Below are 17080 nucleotides of genomic sequence, written 5' to 3' on the forward strand. Positions count from 1 at the left end.
GGTGATGATGTAGAAGCCCTCCATGATGGATACCCCCTCCGGCGGAGCTCCGGAACAGGCCCCAAGATGGGATCTCGTGGATACAGAAAGTTGCGGCGGTGGAATTAGGGTTTTGGCTCCGTATCTGATCGTTTGGGGGTACGTAGCTATATATAGGAGGAAGGAGTACGTCGGTCGAGCAACAGGGGGGCCACGAGGGTGGAGGGCGCGCCTGGGGGGGTACGTGTGCTCCCCTACCTCGTGGCCTCCTCCTTTGTTTCTTGACGTAGGGTCCAAGTCTCCTAGATCATGTTCGGTGAGAAAATCACGTTCCCGAAGGTTTCATTCCGTTTGGACTCCGTATGATATTCCTTTTCTTCGAAACCCTAAAATAGGCAAAAAAACAGCAATTCTGGGCTGGGCCTCTGGTTAATAGGTTAGTCCCAAAAATAATATAAAAGTGGATAATAAAGCCCAATAATGTCCAAAATAGTAGATAATATAGCATGGAGCAATCAAAAATTATAGATACGTTGGAGACGTATCAGTATCAAACATCCCCAAGCTTAATTCTTGCTCGTCCTCGAGTAGGTAAATGATAAAAACAGAATTTTTGATGTGGAATGCTACCTAACATAATTTTCAATGTAATTCTCTGTATTGTGGCATGAATATTCAGATCTGAAAGATTCAAGACAAAAGTTTAATATTGACATAAAAACAATAAACTTCAAGCATACTAATCAAGCAATTATGTCTTCTCAAAATAACATAGCCAAAGAAAGCTCATCCCTACAAAATCATATAGTTTGGCCATGCTTCATTTTCGTCACACAAAATGCTCCCCTCATGCACAACCCTGATGACAAGCCAAGAAATTGTTTCATACTTTAGTATTCTCAAACTTTTTCAACTTTCACGCAATACATGAGCGCGAGCCATGGACATAGCACTATGGGTGGAATAGAATATGATGATGGAGGTTGTGTGGAGAAGACAAAAAAGGAGAAAGTCTCACATTGACACGGCTAATCAACGGGCTATGGAGATGCCCAATTGATGTCAATGCGAGGAGTAGGGATTGCCATGCAACAGATGCACTAGAGCTATAAATATATGAAAGCTCAACAAAGAAACTAAGTGGGTGTGCATCCAACTTTCTTGCTCACGAAGACCTAGGGCATTTTGAGGAAGCCCATTGTTGGAATATACAAGCCAAGATCTATAATGAAAATTCCCACTAGTATATGAAAGTGACAAAATAAGAGACTCTCTGTCATGAAGATCATGGTGCTACTTTGAAGCACAAGTGTGGAAAAGGGATAGTAACATTGCCCCTTCTCTCTTTTTCTCTTTTTTTCTTTTTTCTCTTTTTTCGGCCTTCTCTTTTTTATTTGGCCTTTCTCTCTCTTTTTTTTATTTCCTCGCGGGACAATGCTCTAATAATGATGATCATCACACTTCTATTTATTTACAACTCAAAAATTACAAGTCGATACTAGAACAAAATATGACTCTATATGGATGCCTCTGGCGGTGTGCCGGGATGTGCAATGATTCAAGAGTGACGTGTATAAAAATTATGAGAGGTGGCTTTGCCACAAATATGATGTCAACTACATGATCATGCAAGGCAATATGACAATGATGGAGCGTGTCATAAAAAACGGAACAGTGGAAAGTTGCATGGCAATATATCTCGGAACGGCTATGGAAATGCCATAATAGGTAGGTATGGTGGTTGTTTTGAGGAAGATATAAGGAGGTTTATGTGCGAAAGAGCGTATAATATCACGGGGTTTGGATGCACCGGCGAAGTTTGCACCAACTCTCGAGGTGAGAAAGGGCAATGCACGGTACCGAAGAGGCTAGCAATGATGGAAAGGTGAGAGTGCGTATAATCCATGGACTCAACATTAGTCATAAAGAACTCACATACTTATTGCAAAAATCTACTAGTCATCAAAACCAAGCACTACGCGCATGCTCCTAGGGGGATAGATTGGTAGGAAAATACCATCGCTCGTCCCCGACCGCCACTCATAAGGAATGCAATCAAAGAACACCTCATGCTTCAAATTTGTCACACAACGGTTACCATACGTGCATGCTACGGGACTTGCAAACCTCAACACAAGTATTTCCCAATTTCACAATTACTTAACTAGCATGACTCTAATATCACCATCTTCATATCTCAAAACAATCATCAAGTATCAAACTTCTCATAGTATTCAATGCACTCTATATGGAAGTTTTTATTATACCCATCTTGGATTCCTATCATATTAGGACTAATTTTATAGCCAAAGAAAATTACCATGCTGTTCTAAAAAACTCTCAAAATAATATAAGTGAAGCATGAGAGATCAATAATTTCTATAAAATAAAACCACCATCCTGCTCTAAAAAGATATAAGTGAAGCACTAGAGCAAAATTATCTAGCTCAAAAGATATAAGTGAAGCACATAGAGTATTCTAATAAATTCCGATTCATGTGTGTGTCTCCCAAAAAGGTGTGTACAGTAAGGATGATTGTGCTAAACTAAAAACGCAAAGACTCAAATCATACAAGACGCTCCATGCAAGCACATATCATGTGGTGAATAAAAATATAGCCTCAAGTAAAGTTACCGATAGACGAAGACGAAAGAGGGGATGCCTTCCGGGGCATCCCCAAGCTTAGGCTTTTGGTTGTCCTTGAATTTTACCTTGGAGTGCCTTGGGCATCCCAAGCTGAGGCTCTTGCCAGTCCTTATTCCAAAATTCATCAAATCTTGACCCAAAAACCTGAAAACTTCACAACACAAAACTTAAACACCCGTCAGCCATCAGCCACCTGTGTGCATTTTTGATCTTTAGAGAGAACCCTGTTCATTGAATCCGATTCAACTAAAATTGGAGAAACAGACACCCATCAGCCACCTGTGTGCAAAGCACGTCGGTAGAACCAGTCTCATGAACGCGGTCATGTAATGTCAGTCCGGGCCGCTTCGTCCAACAATACTGCCGAATCAAGAAACAACTAGTGACGGCAAGCAATATGTATATACCCACGCCCACAACTCCTTTTTGTTCTACTCATGCATATAACATCTACGCATAGACCTGGCTCTGAGCCACGGTTGGGGAACGCAACATTTCAAAATTTTCCTACGATCATGCAATATCTATCTAGGAGATGCATAGCAACGAGAGGGGAGAGTGTGTCCACGTACCCTTGTAGACCAAAAGCGGAAGCATTAAGTAACGCGGTTGATGTAGTCAAACGTCTTCGTGATCCAACCGATCAAGTATCGAACGCACGGCACCTCCGCGATCAGCACACGTTCAGCTCGGTGATGTCCCTCGTACTCTTGATCTAGTTGAGGCTGAGGAAGAGTTACATCAGCACAATAGCGTGATGACGGTGATGATGAAGTTACCGATGCAGGGCTTCGCCTAAGCACTACAACGATATGACCGAGGTGGAAATCTTTGGAGGGGGGTACCGCACACAGCTAAGACAACTGTCAACTTGTGTGTTCTAGGGTGCCCCTGCCCCCGTATATAAAGGAGCAAGGGGGGAGTCCAGCCGGCCCTCATGGGGCGCGCCCCCAAGTAGGATTCCTACTAGGAATAGGAATCCTATTTCTAGTAGGTTTCCAACAACGGAAGAGAGGGGGAAGGAAGGAGAGGGAGAGAGGGAGAAGGAAAGGGAGGGGGCGCCGCCCCCTCCTAGTCCAATTTGGACTCCTCAAGGGGGGTGCACGGACAGCCCTAGGTCCCTCTCCTCTTTCTCTCACAAGGCCCATGTTGGCCTATTAGTACCCCTGGGGTTTCCGATAACCCCCGGCACTCCGATATTTATCCGGTGACCCCGGAACTCATCCGGTGTCCGAATAACATCGTCCAATGTATCAATCTTTATGTCTCAACCATTTCGAGACTCCTCGTCATGTCCGTGATCACATCCGGGACTCTGAACTACCTTTGGTGCATCAAAACACATAAACTCATAATACCGATTGTCATCGAACGTTAAGCGTGCGGACCCTACGGGTTCGAGAACTATGTAGACATGACCGATACACATCTCCGGTCAATAACCAATAGCGGAACCTGGATGCTCATACTGGCTCCTACATATTCTACGAATATCTTTATCGGTCAAACCGCATAACAACATAAGTTGTTCCCTTTGTCATCGGTATGTTACTTGCCCGAGATTCGATTGTTGGTATCCTCATACCTAGTTCAATCTCATTACCATCAAGTCTCTTTACTCATTCTGTAATGCATCATCACGTAACTAACTCTTTAGTCACATTGCTTGCAAGGCTTATAGTGATGAGCATTACCGAGAGGGCCCAGAGATACCTCTCCGACAATCGGAGTGACAAATCCTAATCTCGATCTATGCCAACTCGACAAACACCATCAGAGACACCTGTAGAGCATCTTTATAATCACCCAATTACATTGTGACGTTTGATAGCACACAAGGTGTTCCTTCAGTATTCGGCAGTTGCATAATCTCATAGTCAAAGGAAGATGGATAAGTCATGATGAAAGCAGTAGTAATAAAACTAAACGATCATTTATGCTAAGCTAATGAATGGGTCTTGTCCATCACATCATTCTCTAATGATGTGGTCCCATTCACCAAATGACAACACATGTCTATGGTCGGGAAAGTTAACCATCTTTGATTAACGAGCTAGTCAAGTAGAGGCATACTAGGGACACTCTATTTTGTCTATGTATTCACACATGTACTAAGTTTCCGGTTAATACAATTCTAGCATGAATAATAAACATTTATCATGATATAAGGAAATATAAATAGCAACTTTATTATTGCCTCTAGGGCATATTTCCTTCAGTCTCGGCACGACGAACTGTAGCAACGGTGCATACTCAGGGAGAACACTTATACCTTGAAATTTAGTGAGAGATCATCTTATAATGCTACCACCGTACTAAGCAAAATAAGATGCATAAAGGATAAACATCATATGCAATCAATATAAGTGATATGATATGGCCATCATCATCTTGTGCCTTTGATCTCCATCTCCAAAGCACCGTCATGATCACCATCGTCACCGGCTTGACACCTTGATCTCCATCGTAGCATCGTTGTCGTCTCGCCAACTATTGCTTCTATGACTATCGCTACTGCTTAGTGATAAAGTAAAGCAATTACATGGCGATTGCATTTCATACAATAAAGCGACAACCATATGGCTCCTGCCAGTTGTCAATAACTGTCTTACAACACATGATCATCTCATACAATAATTTATATAATCACGTCTTGACCATATCACATCACAACATGCCCTGCAAAAACAAGTTAGATGTCCTCTACTGTGTTGTTGCAAGTTTTACGTGGCTGCTACGGGCTTAGCAAGAACCGTTCTTACCTACGCATCAAAAACCACAATGCGGTATAGTGATTGCTTTTTGATCTTCAGAAAGAACCCTGTTCATTGAATCCGATTCAACTAAAGTTGGAGAAACTGAAACCCGCCAGCCACCTGTGTGCAAAGCACGTCGGTAGAACCAGTCTCATGAACGCAGTCATCTAATGTCGGTCCGGGCCGCTTCATCCAACAATACCGCCGAATCAAGAAACAACTAGTGACGGCAAGCAACATGTATATACCCACGCCACAACTCCTTTGTGTTCTACTCGTGCATATAACATCTACGCATAGACCTGGCTCGGATGCCACTGTTGGGGAACGTAGTATTTCAAAATTTTCCTACGATCACGCAATATCTATCTAGGAGATGCATAGCAACGAGAGGGGATAGTGTGTCCACATACCCTCGTAGACCGAAAGCGGAAGCGTTAAGTAACGTGGTTGATGTAGTCGAACATCTTCGCGATCCAACCGATCAAGTACCGAACGCATGGCACCTCCGCAATCTGCACACGTTCAGCTCGGTGACGTCCCTCGAACTCTAGATCCAGCTGAGGCCGAGGGAGAGTTTCGTCAGCACAACAGCGTGATGACGGTGATGATGAAGTTACCGACATAGGGCTTCGCCTAAGCAATACAACGATATGACCGAGATGGAAATATGTGGAGGGGGGCACCGCACACGGCTAAGACAACTGTCAACTTGTGTGTTCTAGGGTGCCCCCTGCCCCTGTATATAAAGGAGCAAGGGGGGAGGCCGGCCGGCCCTCATGGGGCGCGCCCCCAAGTAGGATTCCTACTATAGGAATAGGAATCCTATTCCTAGTAGGTTTCCAACAAGGGAAGAGAGGGGGAAGGAAGGAGAGGGAGAGAGGGAGAAGGAAAGGGAGGGGGCGCCGCCCCCTCCTAATCCAATTCGGACTCCTCAAGGGGAGGCGCGGACAGCCCTAGGGCCCTCTCCTCTCTCACTCTCACAAGGCCCATGTTGGCCCATTAGTTCCCCCCGGGGTTTTTGATAACCCCCGGCACTCCGATATTTATCCGGTGACCCCGGAACTCATCAGTTGTCCGAATAACATCGTCCAATATATCAATCTTTATGTCTCAAGCATTTCGAGACTCCTCGTCATGTCCGTGATCACATCCGGGACTCCGAACTACCTTTGGTGCATCAAAACACATAAACTCATAATACCGATCGTCATCGAACGTTAAGCATGCGGACCCTACGGGTTCGAGAACTATGTAGACATGACCGATACACATCTCCGGTCAATAACCAATAGCGGAACCTGGATGCTCATATTGGCTCCTACATATTCTACGAAGATCTTTATCAGTCAAACCGCATAACAACATACGTTGTTCCCTTTGTCATCGGTATGTTACTTGCCCGAGATTCAATCGTTAGTATCCTCATACCTAGTTCAATCTCATTACCGTCAAGTCGCTTTACTCATTCCGTAATACATCATACCGTAACTAACTCTTTAGTCACATTGCTTGCAAGGCTTATAGTGATGAGCATTACCGAGAGGGCCCAGAGATACCTCTCCGACAATCAGAGTGACAAATCCTAATCTCAATCTATGCCAACTCAACAAACACCATCGGAGACACCTGTAGAGCATCTTTATAATCACCCAGTTACATTGTGACGTTTGATAGCACACTAGGTGTTCCTTCGGTATTCGGGAGTTGCATAATCTCATAGTCAAAGGAAGATGGATAAGTCATGATGAAAGCAATAGAAATAAAACTAAACGATCATTTATGCTAAGCTAACGGATGGGTCTTGTCCATCACATCATTCTCTAATGATGTGATCCCATTCACCAAATGACAACACATGTATATGGTTGGGAAAGTTAACCATCTTTGATTAACGAGCTAGTCAAGTAGAGGCATACTAGGGACACTCTATTTTGTCTATGTATTCACACATGTACTAAGTTTCCGGTTAATACAATTCTAGCATGAATAATAAACATTTATCATGATATAAGGAAATATAAATAGCAACTTTATTATTGCCTCTAGGGCATATTTCCTTCAGTCTCGGCACGACGAACTGTAGCAACGGTGCATACTCAGGGAGAACACTTATACCTTGAAATTTAGTGAGAGATCATCTTATAATGCTACCACCACACTAAGAAAAATAAGATGCATAAAGGATAAACATCACATGCAATCAATATAAGTGATATGATATGGCCATCATCATCTTGTGCCTTTGATCTCCATCTCCAAAGCATCGTCATGATCACCATCGTCACCGGCTTGACACCTTGATCTCCATCGTAGCATTGTTGTCGTCTCGCCAACTATTGCTTCTATGACTATCGCTACTGCTTAGTGATAAAGTAAAGCAATTACATGGCGATTGCATTTCATACAATAAAGCGACAACCATATGGCTCCTACCAGTTGTCGATAACTGTGTTACAACACATGATCATCTCATACAATAATTTATATAATCACGTCTTGACCATATCACATCAAAACATGCCCTGCAAAAACAAGTTAGACATCCTCTACTTTGTTGTTGCATGTTTTACGTGGCTGCTACGGGCTTAGCAAGAACCGTTCTTACCTACGCATCAAAAACCACAACGCGGTATAGTGATTGTTTTTTGATCTTCAGAAAGAACCCTGTTCATTGAATCCGGTTCAACGAAACTTGGAGAAACTGACACCCGCCAGCCACCTGTGTGCAAAGCACGTCGGTAGAACCAGTCTCATGAACGCGGTCACGTAATGTCGGTCCGGGCCCCTTCATCCAACAATACCGCCGAATCAAGAAACAACTAGTGACGGCAATCAATATGTATATACCCACGCCACAACTCCTTTGTGTTCTACTCGTGCATATAACATCTACGCATAGACCTGGCTCAGATGCCACTGTTGGGGAACGTAGTATTTCAAAATTTTCCTACGATCACGCAAGATCTATCTAGGGATGCATAGCAACGAGAAGGGAGAGTGTGTCCACGTACCCTCATAGACCGAAAGCGGAAGCGTTGAGCAACGCGGTTGATGTAGTCGAACGTCTTTGCGATTCAACCGATCAAGTACCGAACGCACGGCACCTCTGCGATCTGCACACATTCAGCTCGGTGACGTCCCTCGAACTCTAGATCCAGCTGAGGCCAAGGGAGAGTTTCGTCAGCACGATGGCGTGTTGATGGTGATGATGAAGTTACCGATGCAGGGCTTCGCCTAAGCACTACGACAATATGACCGAGGTGTGTTTCTGTGGAGGAGGGCACCGCACACGGCTAAAAAAATTGTCAACTTCTGTGTTCTAGGGTGCCCCCTGCCCCCGTATATAAAGGAGCAAGGGGGGAGGTCGGCCGGCCCTCATAGAGCGTGCCCAAGGGGGGCAATCCTACTCCAAGTAGGAGTTGGATCCCCCCTTTCCTAGTACTACTAGGAGAAGAAGGAAGGAGAGGGGAAAGAGAAGGAAGGAGGGGGCGCCGCCCCTCCCCCTTGTCCAAATCAGACTAGGCCCATGGGGGGTGTGCGGCCAGCCCTTGGATGCCCCCCTCTCTCTCCCCTAGGCCCAATAAGGCCCATTACTTCTCTGATGGTTCCAATAACCCTTCCGGCACTCCGATATATATTCGTTGACCCTCAGAACTATTCCGGTGTCCGAATATAGTCATCCAATATATCAATCTTTATGTCTCGACCATTTCGAGACTCCTCATCATGTCCGTGATCACATCCGGGACTCTGAACTACCTTTGGTGCATCAAAACACATAAACTCATAATACCGATTGTCATCGAACGTTAAGCGTGCGGACCCTACGGGTTCGAGAACTATGTAGACATGACCGATACACATCTCCGGTCAATAACCAATAGCGGAACCTGGATGCTCATATTGGCTCCTACATATTCTACGAAGATCTTTATCAGTCAAACCGCATAACAACATACGTTGTTCCCTTTGTCATCGGTATGTTACTTGCCCGAGATTCGATCGTCGGTATCATCATACCTAGTTCAATCTCGTTACCGGCAAGTCTCTTTACTCATTCCGTAATGCAGCATCCCGCAACTAACTTATTAGTCACAATGCTTGCAAGGCTTATAGTGATGTGCATTATCGAGAGGGTCCAGAGATACCTCTCCGGCAATCGGAGTGACAAATCCTAATCTCGATCTATGCCAACTCAAGAAACACCATCGGAGACACCTGTAGAGCATCTTTATAATCACCTAGTTACGTTGTGACATTTGGTACGTAGCACACTAAGTGTTCCTCCGGTATTCGGGAGTTGCATAATCTCATAGTCATAGGAACATGTATAAGTTATGAAGAAAGCAATAGCAATAAACTAAACGATCATAGTTCTAAGCTAACGGATGGGTCAAGTCAATCACATCATTCTCTAATGATGTGATCCTGTTTATCAAATGACAACTCATGTCTATGGCTAGGAAACTTAACCATCTTTGATTAACGAGCTAGTCAAGTAGAGGCATACTAGTGGCACTCTGTTTGTCTATGTATTCACACATGTACTAAGTTTCTGGTTAATATAATTATAGCATGAATAATAAACATTTGTCATGATATAAGGAAATATAAATAACAACTTTCTTATTGCCTCTAGGGCATATTTCCTTCATGGTCACGCTGGACGTATAGGGCCAGTATGAGGGGTACGGCTGGGTCAAGATTTTCCGAGCCGTCACTGGCGTATAGAGGGTGTTTGAGATGCCAACTATAGACGCTCTTAGAGCATTTCCAGTAGTTTCAGCATTCATAAAAAACATTTGACGAGGAGTTGGCCTAAAAAATGTGCTCCAATAAAAAACCACTTTTACAGAGTGTTTTGTATAGGAACGGTTGGAGATGCTCTTACGTCATAATATGTTCTCTGGTTATATTCCACTTGAGCTAACATAACAAGTAAATCTCTAGTTCTTGGACCTTGAAAATAATTGAATATCAGGAGCTATACCTGGTGGTTTGGCCTACTTAAAAGCAATGGCTCAATATAACAAAATATGATCTGATAACCCCTTAGAGAGCCAGTTTGGAAATAGAGTAGTGGATTACACTTATCACAACGAAGCAATAAGATTTGATGACGATGACAGCCAACAATTCCTTTAATTCACTAAGCTCCCTATAGGTTGAAGCTGCCACAACCAATCAAGGTGTACAATTTGAGATTTTGCCCCATGATTTTGACTTGGTCATCATCTCGGTTGGTCCCTTTGGTCATTGCATGGGATTTTTATGGTCATTGCATAGAATTTCGGTTAGATTGGGCGTTCGGTCTAACCGAACTGGCCGGTTCGATTCTTCAAGTAATAAATAATTTTGGTTCCTTCATATATGAGATGCATGATCAGTTAATCGATAAATGCAAAACCAATTGTTTTTTGCACTGAGAAGTCCGTTCGGACCTCATTCATGACCGAAGAGGATCAATATTTTCTAGGAGAAACAAATCTGGACTCAAAACTTGAGCAAGAAACGATGGAACATACAAGCAGGAATCAAGCATAGGCAGAAATGGGAGGAGCAAGGTATTGTTGCCAGAAATCGTTGCAGACGGGTAACCGGCCGCTATGCAAGTGCTATGAATGCCATCTTCGACCATGAAGGAGCCATGGCCATCACGCGTGGAAGGCATGCGAACGACCGACTGATGTGTGTCGGGAGATATGGGCACAACCTTCGACCATGAACGAGCCATGGCCACCACCGCCATGCCTTCTTCATGGCCGAAGGTTGTGCCCGTATAAGTGGGTTATGTGGGAACAGGAGAACTATATCTCGCCTATAGCGAGAGTAGCATCCATTTTGCTGCAGGTTATTCTCCCACGAGATGATACTAGGATACTCGGATGCCCCATTTAGTCTGATTTTTCTGTTTGCTACGTTTTCGATGGAAGAAGCTCGCTCACGAGCGGTTTCTTCGGTCGTTATTCCGATTTTGGCCCAGTTTTCTCCATGGTTCCTTTTCTTTCTTTTTTCCTTTTGTTTTTTCAGCTTTCTTTTATTTCTTCACTGTTTTTCTTGGTGTTCTGTTTTTTCACCGGTTTCCTTTCTATCTCGGTTTTCACTAGTTTTGCTATTTTGTAATGGTTTTTTTGGCTTTTTTGGTTTTCATTTCTTTCCACTGTTTTCTCTGGTTTTCACCATTTCTTTTGTTTTGCAGCTGTCTTATTTAAATTTTCATTGGTTTTTAAAGTTGTTTTCCTTTCATTTTCCTTGTTTTTATTCAGTTTTCTTTGTTACTTTTTTTACTGTTTTTTTCTTTTTTTCACAACATGTCTATTTATTATCACACACAATGTGCTTTTCTGTATACATTTGGAGCATATTTTTGTACATGTTTAACTTTTTTCAAATACATGTTTTAATGTCCACTTTTTTTCATGCACACTATACATTTTTTGTATACATCTGAACCATTATTTTTATACACATTTAGCATTTTTCAAATACATGATTAGCAATTTCTTGAAATAGATGTTTTGATGCCTATTCTTTTTTCATACACATTGTACATTTTTTCCATACCCCCAAAACACTTTTTATACACGTTTTGCATTTTTCACATACATGATTAACGTTTCTTTAGCAAATACATGTTTTGATGTCCATTCCTGCTCATACACAATGTGCATTTTTTTTGTATACTTGTGAAAAAATTATACATATTTAACAATTTTCAAATACGTGATTACCATTTTCTTTCAATCCTTTTTTTGAACACTTTTTTGGATACAAGGTACTCCCTCCGTAAACTAATATAAGAGCGTTTAGATCACTACTTTAGTAATCTAAACGCTCTTATAATAGTTAATAGAGGGAGTGATATTTTTCAAAATATGCATTGGTACATTTTTTTTATGGCAAGAAACAATTTTTTTAAACCATGCGAACATGTTTAACACTGCATAAACATTTTTTTAATTTCATGTTTTTTAGTTGTGACAGTTTTCAAAAATATCACATATATTTTTAAATGACAATAAGCATTTTTAACCTACGTGAACATATTTTACATTTCTATAATAAATTTTTAAATACCATGAATGGTTTTTTGAAACACGAGAATATTCCATTAAAATGTTACATACATTTTTTTGTTTTATGATAATTTTTATATTATGCAAATAATCTCTTTTGACGTCGTATACAAATTTTTACTGAAATTTCACATATTTTTTTTGAAATGCAGGAACATTTTTATATTGTCGTGAACATTTTTGGAAAAGCTAACAACATTTGCGTTAACAGATCTTTTATACTATGATAACATTTTTATAATTTTGAGGTTTTCAAAAATATAAGGAAATTTATATTTTTAAAATATATTCATTTAGATTAAAAATAAAAATAAAGGGGAAAGGAAAAAAGGATATTAGCGTGACGCTAGCGTCGCCAAACCAGATCCCTACTGTGCGTACCCATCACGGGCAAGTCCCGCATTTTTTTGATGCTACACGCGGGGGGGTGTCCACGAGGGCAATTTTTGTGGGCTTGGTCGCGGGTGCGGGCATGGGCAGCCCATGTCCACCTGCAGAGCTCCTCGTCCTCGTCTCCTCCCCCTTCCCACGGGTCCCGACCCCCAGATCGGAGCCACGCCGCCGGCGTCCAGCCAGCATTCCTCACCGCCAGAAGGTTCTTCTCTAGAAATCCGTTTTTTTTTCGTCAAAAAAATAGAGAACTGGGGTTTCCCTCCGTTGGGCCACCGCGGATTGGCCGACGGGGGACCAGTTTGTCTTGGTGCGGAGACGGGAGCATCGCCGGCCACCTGAGTCGAGGAGGGAGGCGCACGCATCGGAGAGGGGGTTGAACTCCAGTATTCTCTCGCGGCGACTCCGGCCAGCGGAAGTGGAGGGAGCACCGGCCGACGGTCACTGCGGTAAGTGCACGACTGTGCTACCGCGGCACTGCAAATATTTTAGTCCCACATCGGTAGTTTAGAAGCGATTTCGTGGCTTTACAAAGTGATTAAAACCAACACCAAAGTATGATTTTTTTTTTCCAGCACTCACATTTGTTTACTGTTTTCCAATGTTCCATCCAGGGAGCCAAAAATACAGCTAGTTTTTTGTTGTCCTTTTGCTATGGAAGCGCACATGATATGCCTCTATGAGCTGTAGTTTCACTGCACGGCATGCACATGAAAGTTTGCAGAGGACCAAAAAGCAAACCAAAGTTAGGTGGTCAATTTGTGCACAACTTATAAGTTAGCATTTTGTTAGTGTTAGTTCAAGCCAATAGTATGGTTACTCAACAGTTTGTTTATTATCAGCAACGATTTAATTGAACATAAAAACATGTAGGTTGCAGTTCATGCCTACAAGTCAGTCTGGAGCTCCTTGGTTGCAGTTAGAATTGATTATTCCATCCATATGGTCGATTCATATGGAATCTGTTTGCTACACACGAATTGTTCGTCCACAGTTCTTTTAAGATAAAAATGAGGAGATAGCAATTCATGCCTACAGGTTACTATTTTGATTTCTAATTTTGTTGATTTGGGAATAACAGTAGCTTTATTATTGCATCCGGTGCACTGAGTGTGGAAGCCAGTCCATTGAAGATTCACAAGCAGATGTTGCAGTTCTCCTTAGAAGGGTACTTTTCCGTTCTATATATCTCGTGATGATCAGTTGCTTGACCTTCTCCATCCAGTTAGTTGTCAAGCTTTTAGTAGCAGAGATTTTTTTATACCTTTATATTTTTTCATGCTTCCACAGCATCCAACCTTTGCTTTACTTATCTCTTGATCTCAGCCAAACCTAACTGTGTTTGAATTAACCATTTGCTTAGAAATGAACTAGCTACTTGTATCTCGTTACTCAAAGATGTTCACAGGCGCCCAATGGTTTACTGCAAAATAACGTTGAGAAACTTGAATGATGTTTGCTATTATATATATTTATCTGAAAGAACTCTATCTGTCTATACTTATTGTTTGTAATGACAAAGATGATCTTGCAAATGCCACAGTTGGCTTGGTTCTTGGATTATATATTTATGTGTTTTTGACTTGATTGTTTCTAAGACTTTGATAATATTTTTGCCCTGGTATGCCTTTTCAGCTATCTTAAATTTCCATTACCTATTGGTGCACAGGAACACTGTTGTCTGGTGCACAAGCAATTTATTTGCACCATGCACTATGTATACATGCAATATTTAATCTTGAATTCTTGACATAAATAAATGCCCTAGTTCTATATGCTTTAAAGATTGAAATTTTATTGCCAGGCACGCAGTATGTCATGGAAGCTTCATGGCTCAGGTAATCACATATGTGTAATTTTTGTGCAGCTAATTCGCGATGAAATAAAATCTGGCAAGAGTGATAAGGAGATATACAAAAAATTAGAAGACGACTTTGGCGAAACGGTTCTATATGCCCCTAATTTGATATTCAAACTGCCGCTATATGGTTATCGTCGGTGAGCCTAATTGCAAATTTAACATGCTATTCATACTTCTATTGTACTAGAAGTAATATTACTTGCACTTCTTAGCACATTATTTGTTTGTTTCATGCATGCATTGGTGTGCCCTGGTGAACCCATCTATTGTCACGAACTTTTGCGTCAAGATGTTGTTCATAAGTAATAGGCAGCATTAACACAAATGCTGATGATTCTCTTTCATAGTTATTGAGTGAATTTGCACCTATGGATGTAAAAATATCTGAATTTCTAAAGAAGCTAATCAATAACTGAGGATTCCAGGTTTCTAGCTGATCCCTTGTTGTATCTCAACTTCTGTATAGACAGTCAGACAGTGATGCTTATTTGAACTACATTTATTCGTGCGTAGTAAAATAAAATAAAAATCTGCAGCAGAAAATGCTGCAATCGAACACTTCAAATTATTTAAGTATCTAATTCCCTGAATTTAAATATTTCATGTACAACTGGGTTTCTAGGGTAGGTAGTTCAAAACCTGACACGGTAAATTGTGCAGGTTATTGTGGGTGGGGTTGCAGCTGGTATCTGGGCTTACCAAAAGCATAGGCAAAGGACTAACGTTCACATTATGGCTCTGAACCTTGTCCGAGGGGTTCCCCTGACTCCAAGGGAGAAGGAGACGATGATTGACATCCTTACGCCGCCTCCACTAACTAGGAGATGGTGGTGGCCTATCAAGTGATGTTCATGTCCTCAGATGCAACATATAGTACTAATTTGCAGTGTTAGCATTATATGGATGATCAGGATGGCTGAATTTGGCGCATGATTTTGGTCTACATCTCACATCCTTGGGAGGCCTTTCGCAGATCCTGCAATTCGCATGCAGGTTGCGGGGCATTGGAAGTTTAAAGAATAGCCTGCTGTTGAAGTGTAGGGGTAGTTGCTTACTTCCCAGGTGCTGTTGAACTGACAAACATGTATCGCCGCTATTGATCCTCATGTAGCAGAACTTTGTCCCCAAAATAAGCTACTCGTACGATTTCTTATTTCCTCTGACATCCACTCTAACAAATCCTCTCTATGGTTATCTGTCCCTAAAATTTTCAGAGGAGCTTCTAAAACAAGCCTGTCGTCCTCTATATTTGTGGATGGGTAGACGATACTCTGTATTTTTCAGGTAGTTGACGCCAAGGACAGTTCCCCCAACCGCCTGCACTCCTGCCTTGCCTCTCTGCCACGCCAGAGCCCATGTGTGCCGACGCCGACCCTTCCTGGCTGTCCTGATGCTCTCGCGCCGCCAGTGCTGCTGACCCTAGCCTGATGCCGTCAGCCGCCCCAAGCAGTCCCACCACACCCTCGAGCTCTTCCGCAGATGAGGATCGGTTGCCGCTGCGCTTCTTGGTGCCAAGACAGTGGAGCTCGGGGACGGTGTAGCCGTGTAGGGCCGCTCCGAGGGAGGAACTTGTCGAGGGATTCAGGGAGAGGACCTGCACCACCAGGCACAACAGCAAAGGCAGATGCGATGGTATACACCTTATCCGCAAATTCCCATGATAAGAATTCAGTACTGTATCTTTTTTTAGTCCCATGAGCATTGTTTGAATGAATATGTAATGGATTGATTTTGTGGTGTTCTGTAGCAGGGCAACCAGAGAAGAATTTGGACGTGTGAGACAGGGTTTAGTGAAAAGAGTTGTCTCTCTCTCATCTTGAGAAGCAAGTTCAGGGTTAAAATGTGAAGACAGTTAGGAATAATCCTCTATAACACTAAGCTCCCTAGTTTCAATGAGGCCACAATCAATTGTCTTCTCCAGTTGGAATTGAGTCACCCTATTTTCTCCGAATCAAGAATTTCACAAGAAGCTCTGTCATTCAATTTTTTTAATACACTATGGTACAGCCCACATTCAATTGAGGTCTTCAATTGAAATATGTCACCTGATTTTAACCGGGTCAACAATTTCACTAGGAACTCTCTCATTCAAATTTTTTAATACACTATGCTACATAATTTTGGAGCTCTCCCATTCGATTGAGGTATAAAATTTTAATGCCTTGATTTTGAGTCGATCAATCCTTGATTGTGTCAATGAAATCTCTAATTTCAGTAAGCTCACTATTTTTTATGATTCAATTGAGGTATTCAATTTGGATTGGATACACGATTGATTGGGCTTCATAGTCGGATCTCTCGATGAATGGGTCCCTCGGTAAGTGCTTGGATTGTGTGGGCCTTCTTGACAAAGGAAGTGCCACATATA

The 17080-nt window shown here is 42.2% G+C and overlaps 1 protein-coding gene across 1 annotated transcript; it reads left to right on the forward strand.

The window, feature by feature from the left end:
• The first annotated feature begins 12933 nt into the window (after positions 1–12933).
• LOC125532981 (cytochrome c-type biogenesis CcmH-like mitochondrial protein) lies at positions 12934–16725 on the forward strand. Its single transcript, XM_048696808.2, is given in 6 exon segments — positions 12934–13056; positions 13936–14019; positions 14719–14809; positions 14812–14849; positions 15373–16344; positions 16460–16725. Coding segments are annotated over 5 exon segments (522 nt in total). The 3' UTR covers positions 15559–16344; positions 16460–16725.
• Positions 16726–17080: the final 355 nt, after the last annotated feature.

The sequence above is a fragment of the Triticum urartu genome, chromosome 1A (genome assembly GCF_056163025.1).
Source record: "Triticum urartu cultivar PI428250 chromosome 1A, HENAU_Tu73, whole genome shotgun sequence".
Lineage (NCBI taxonomy): Eukaryota > Viridiplantae > Streptophyta > Magnoliopsida > Poales > Poaceae > Triticum > Triticum urartu.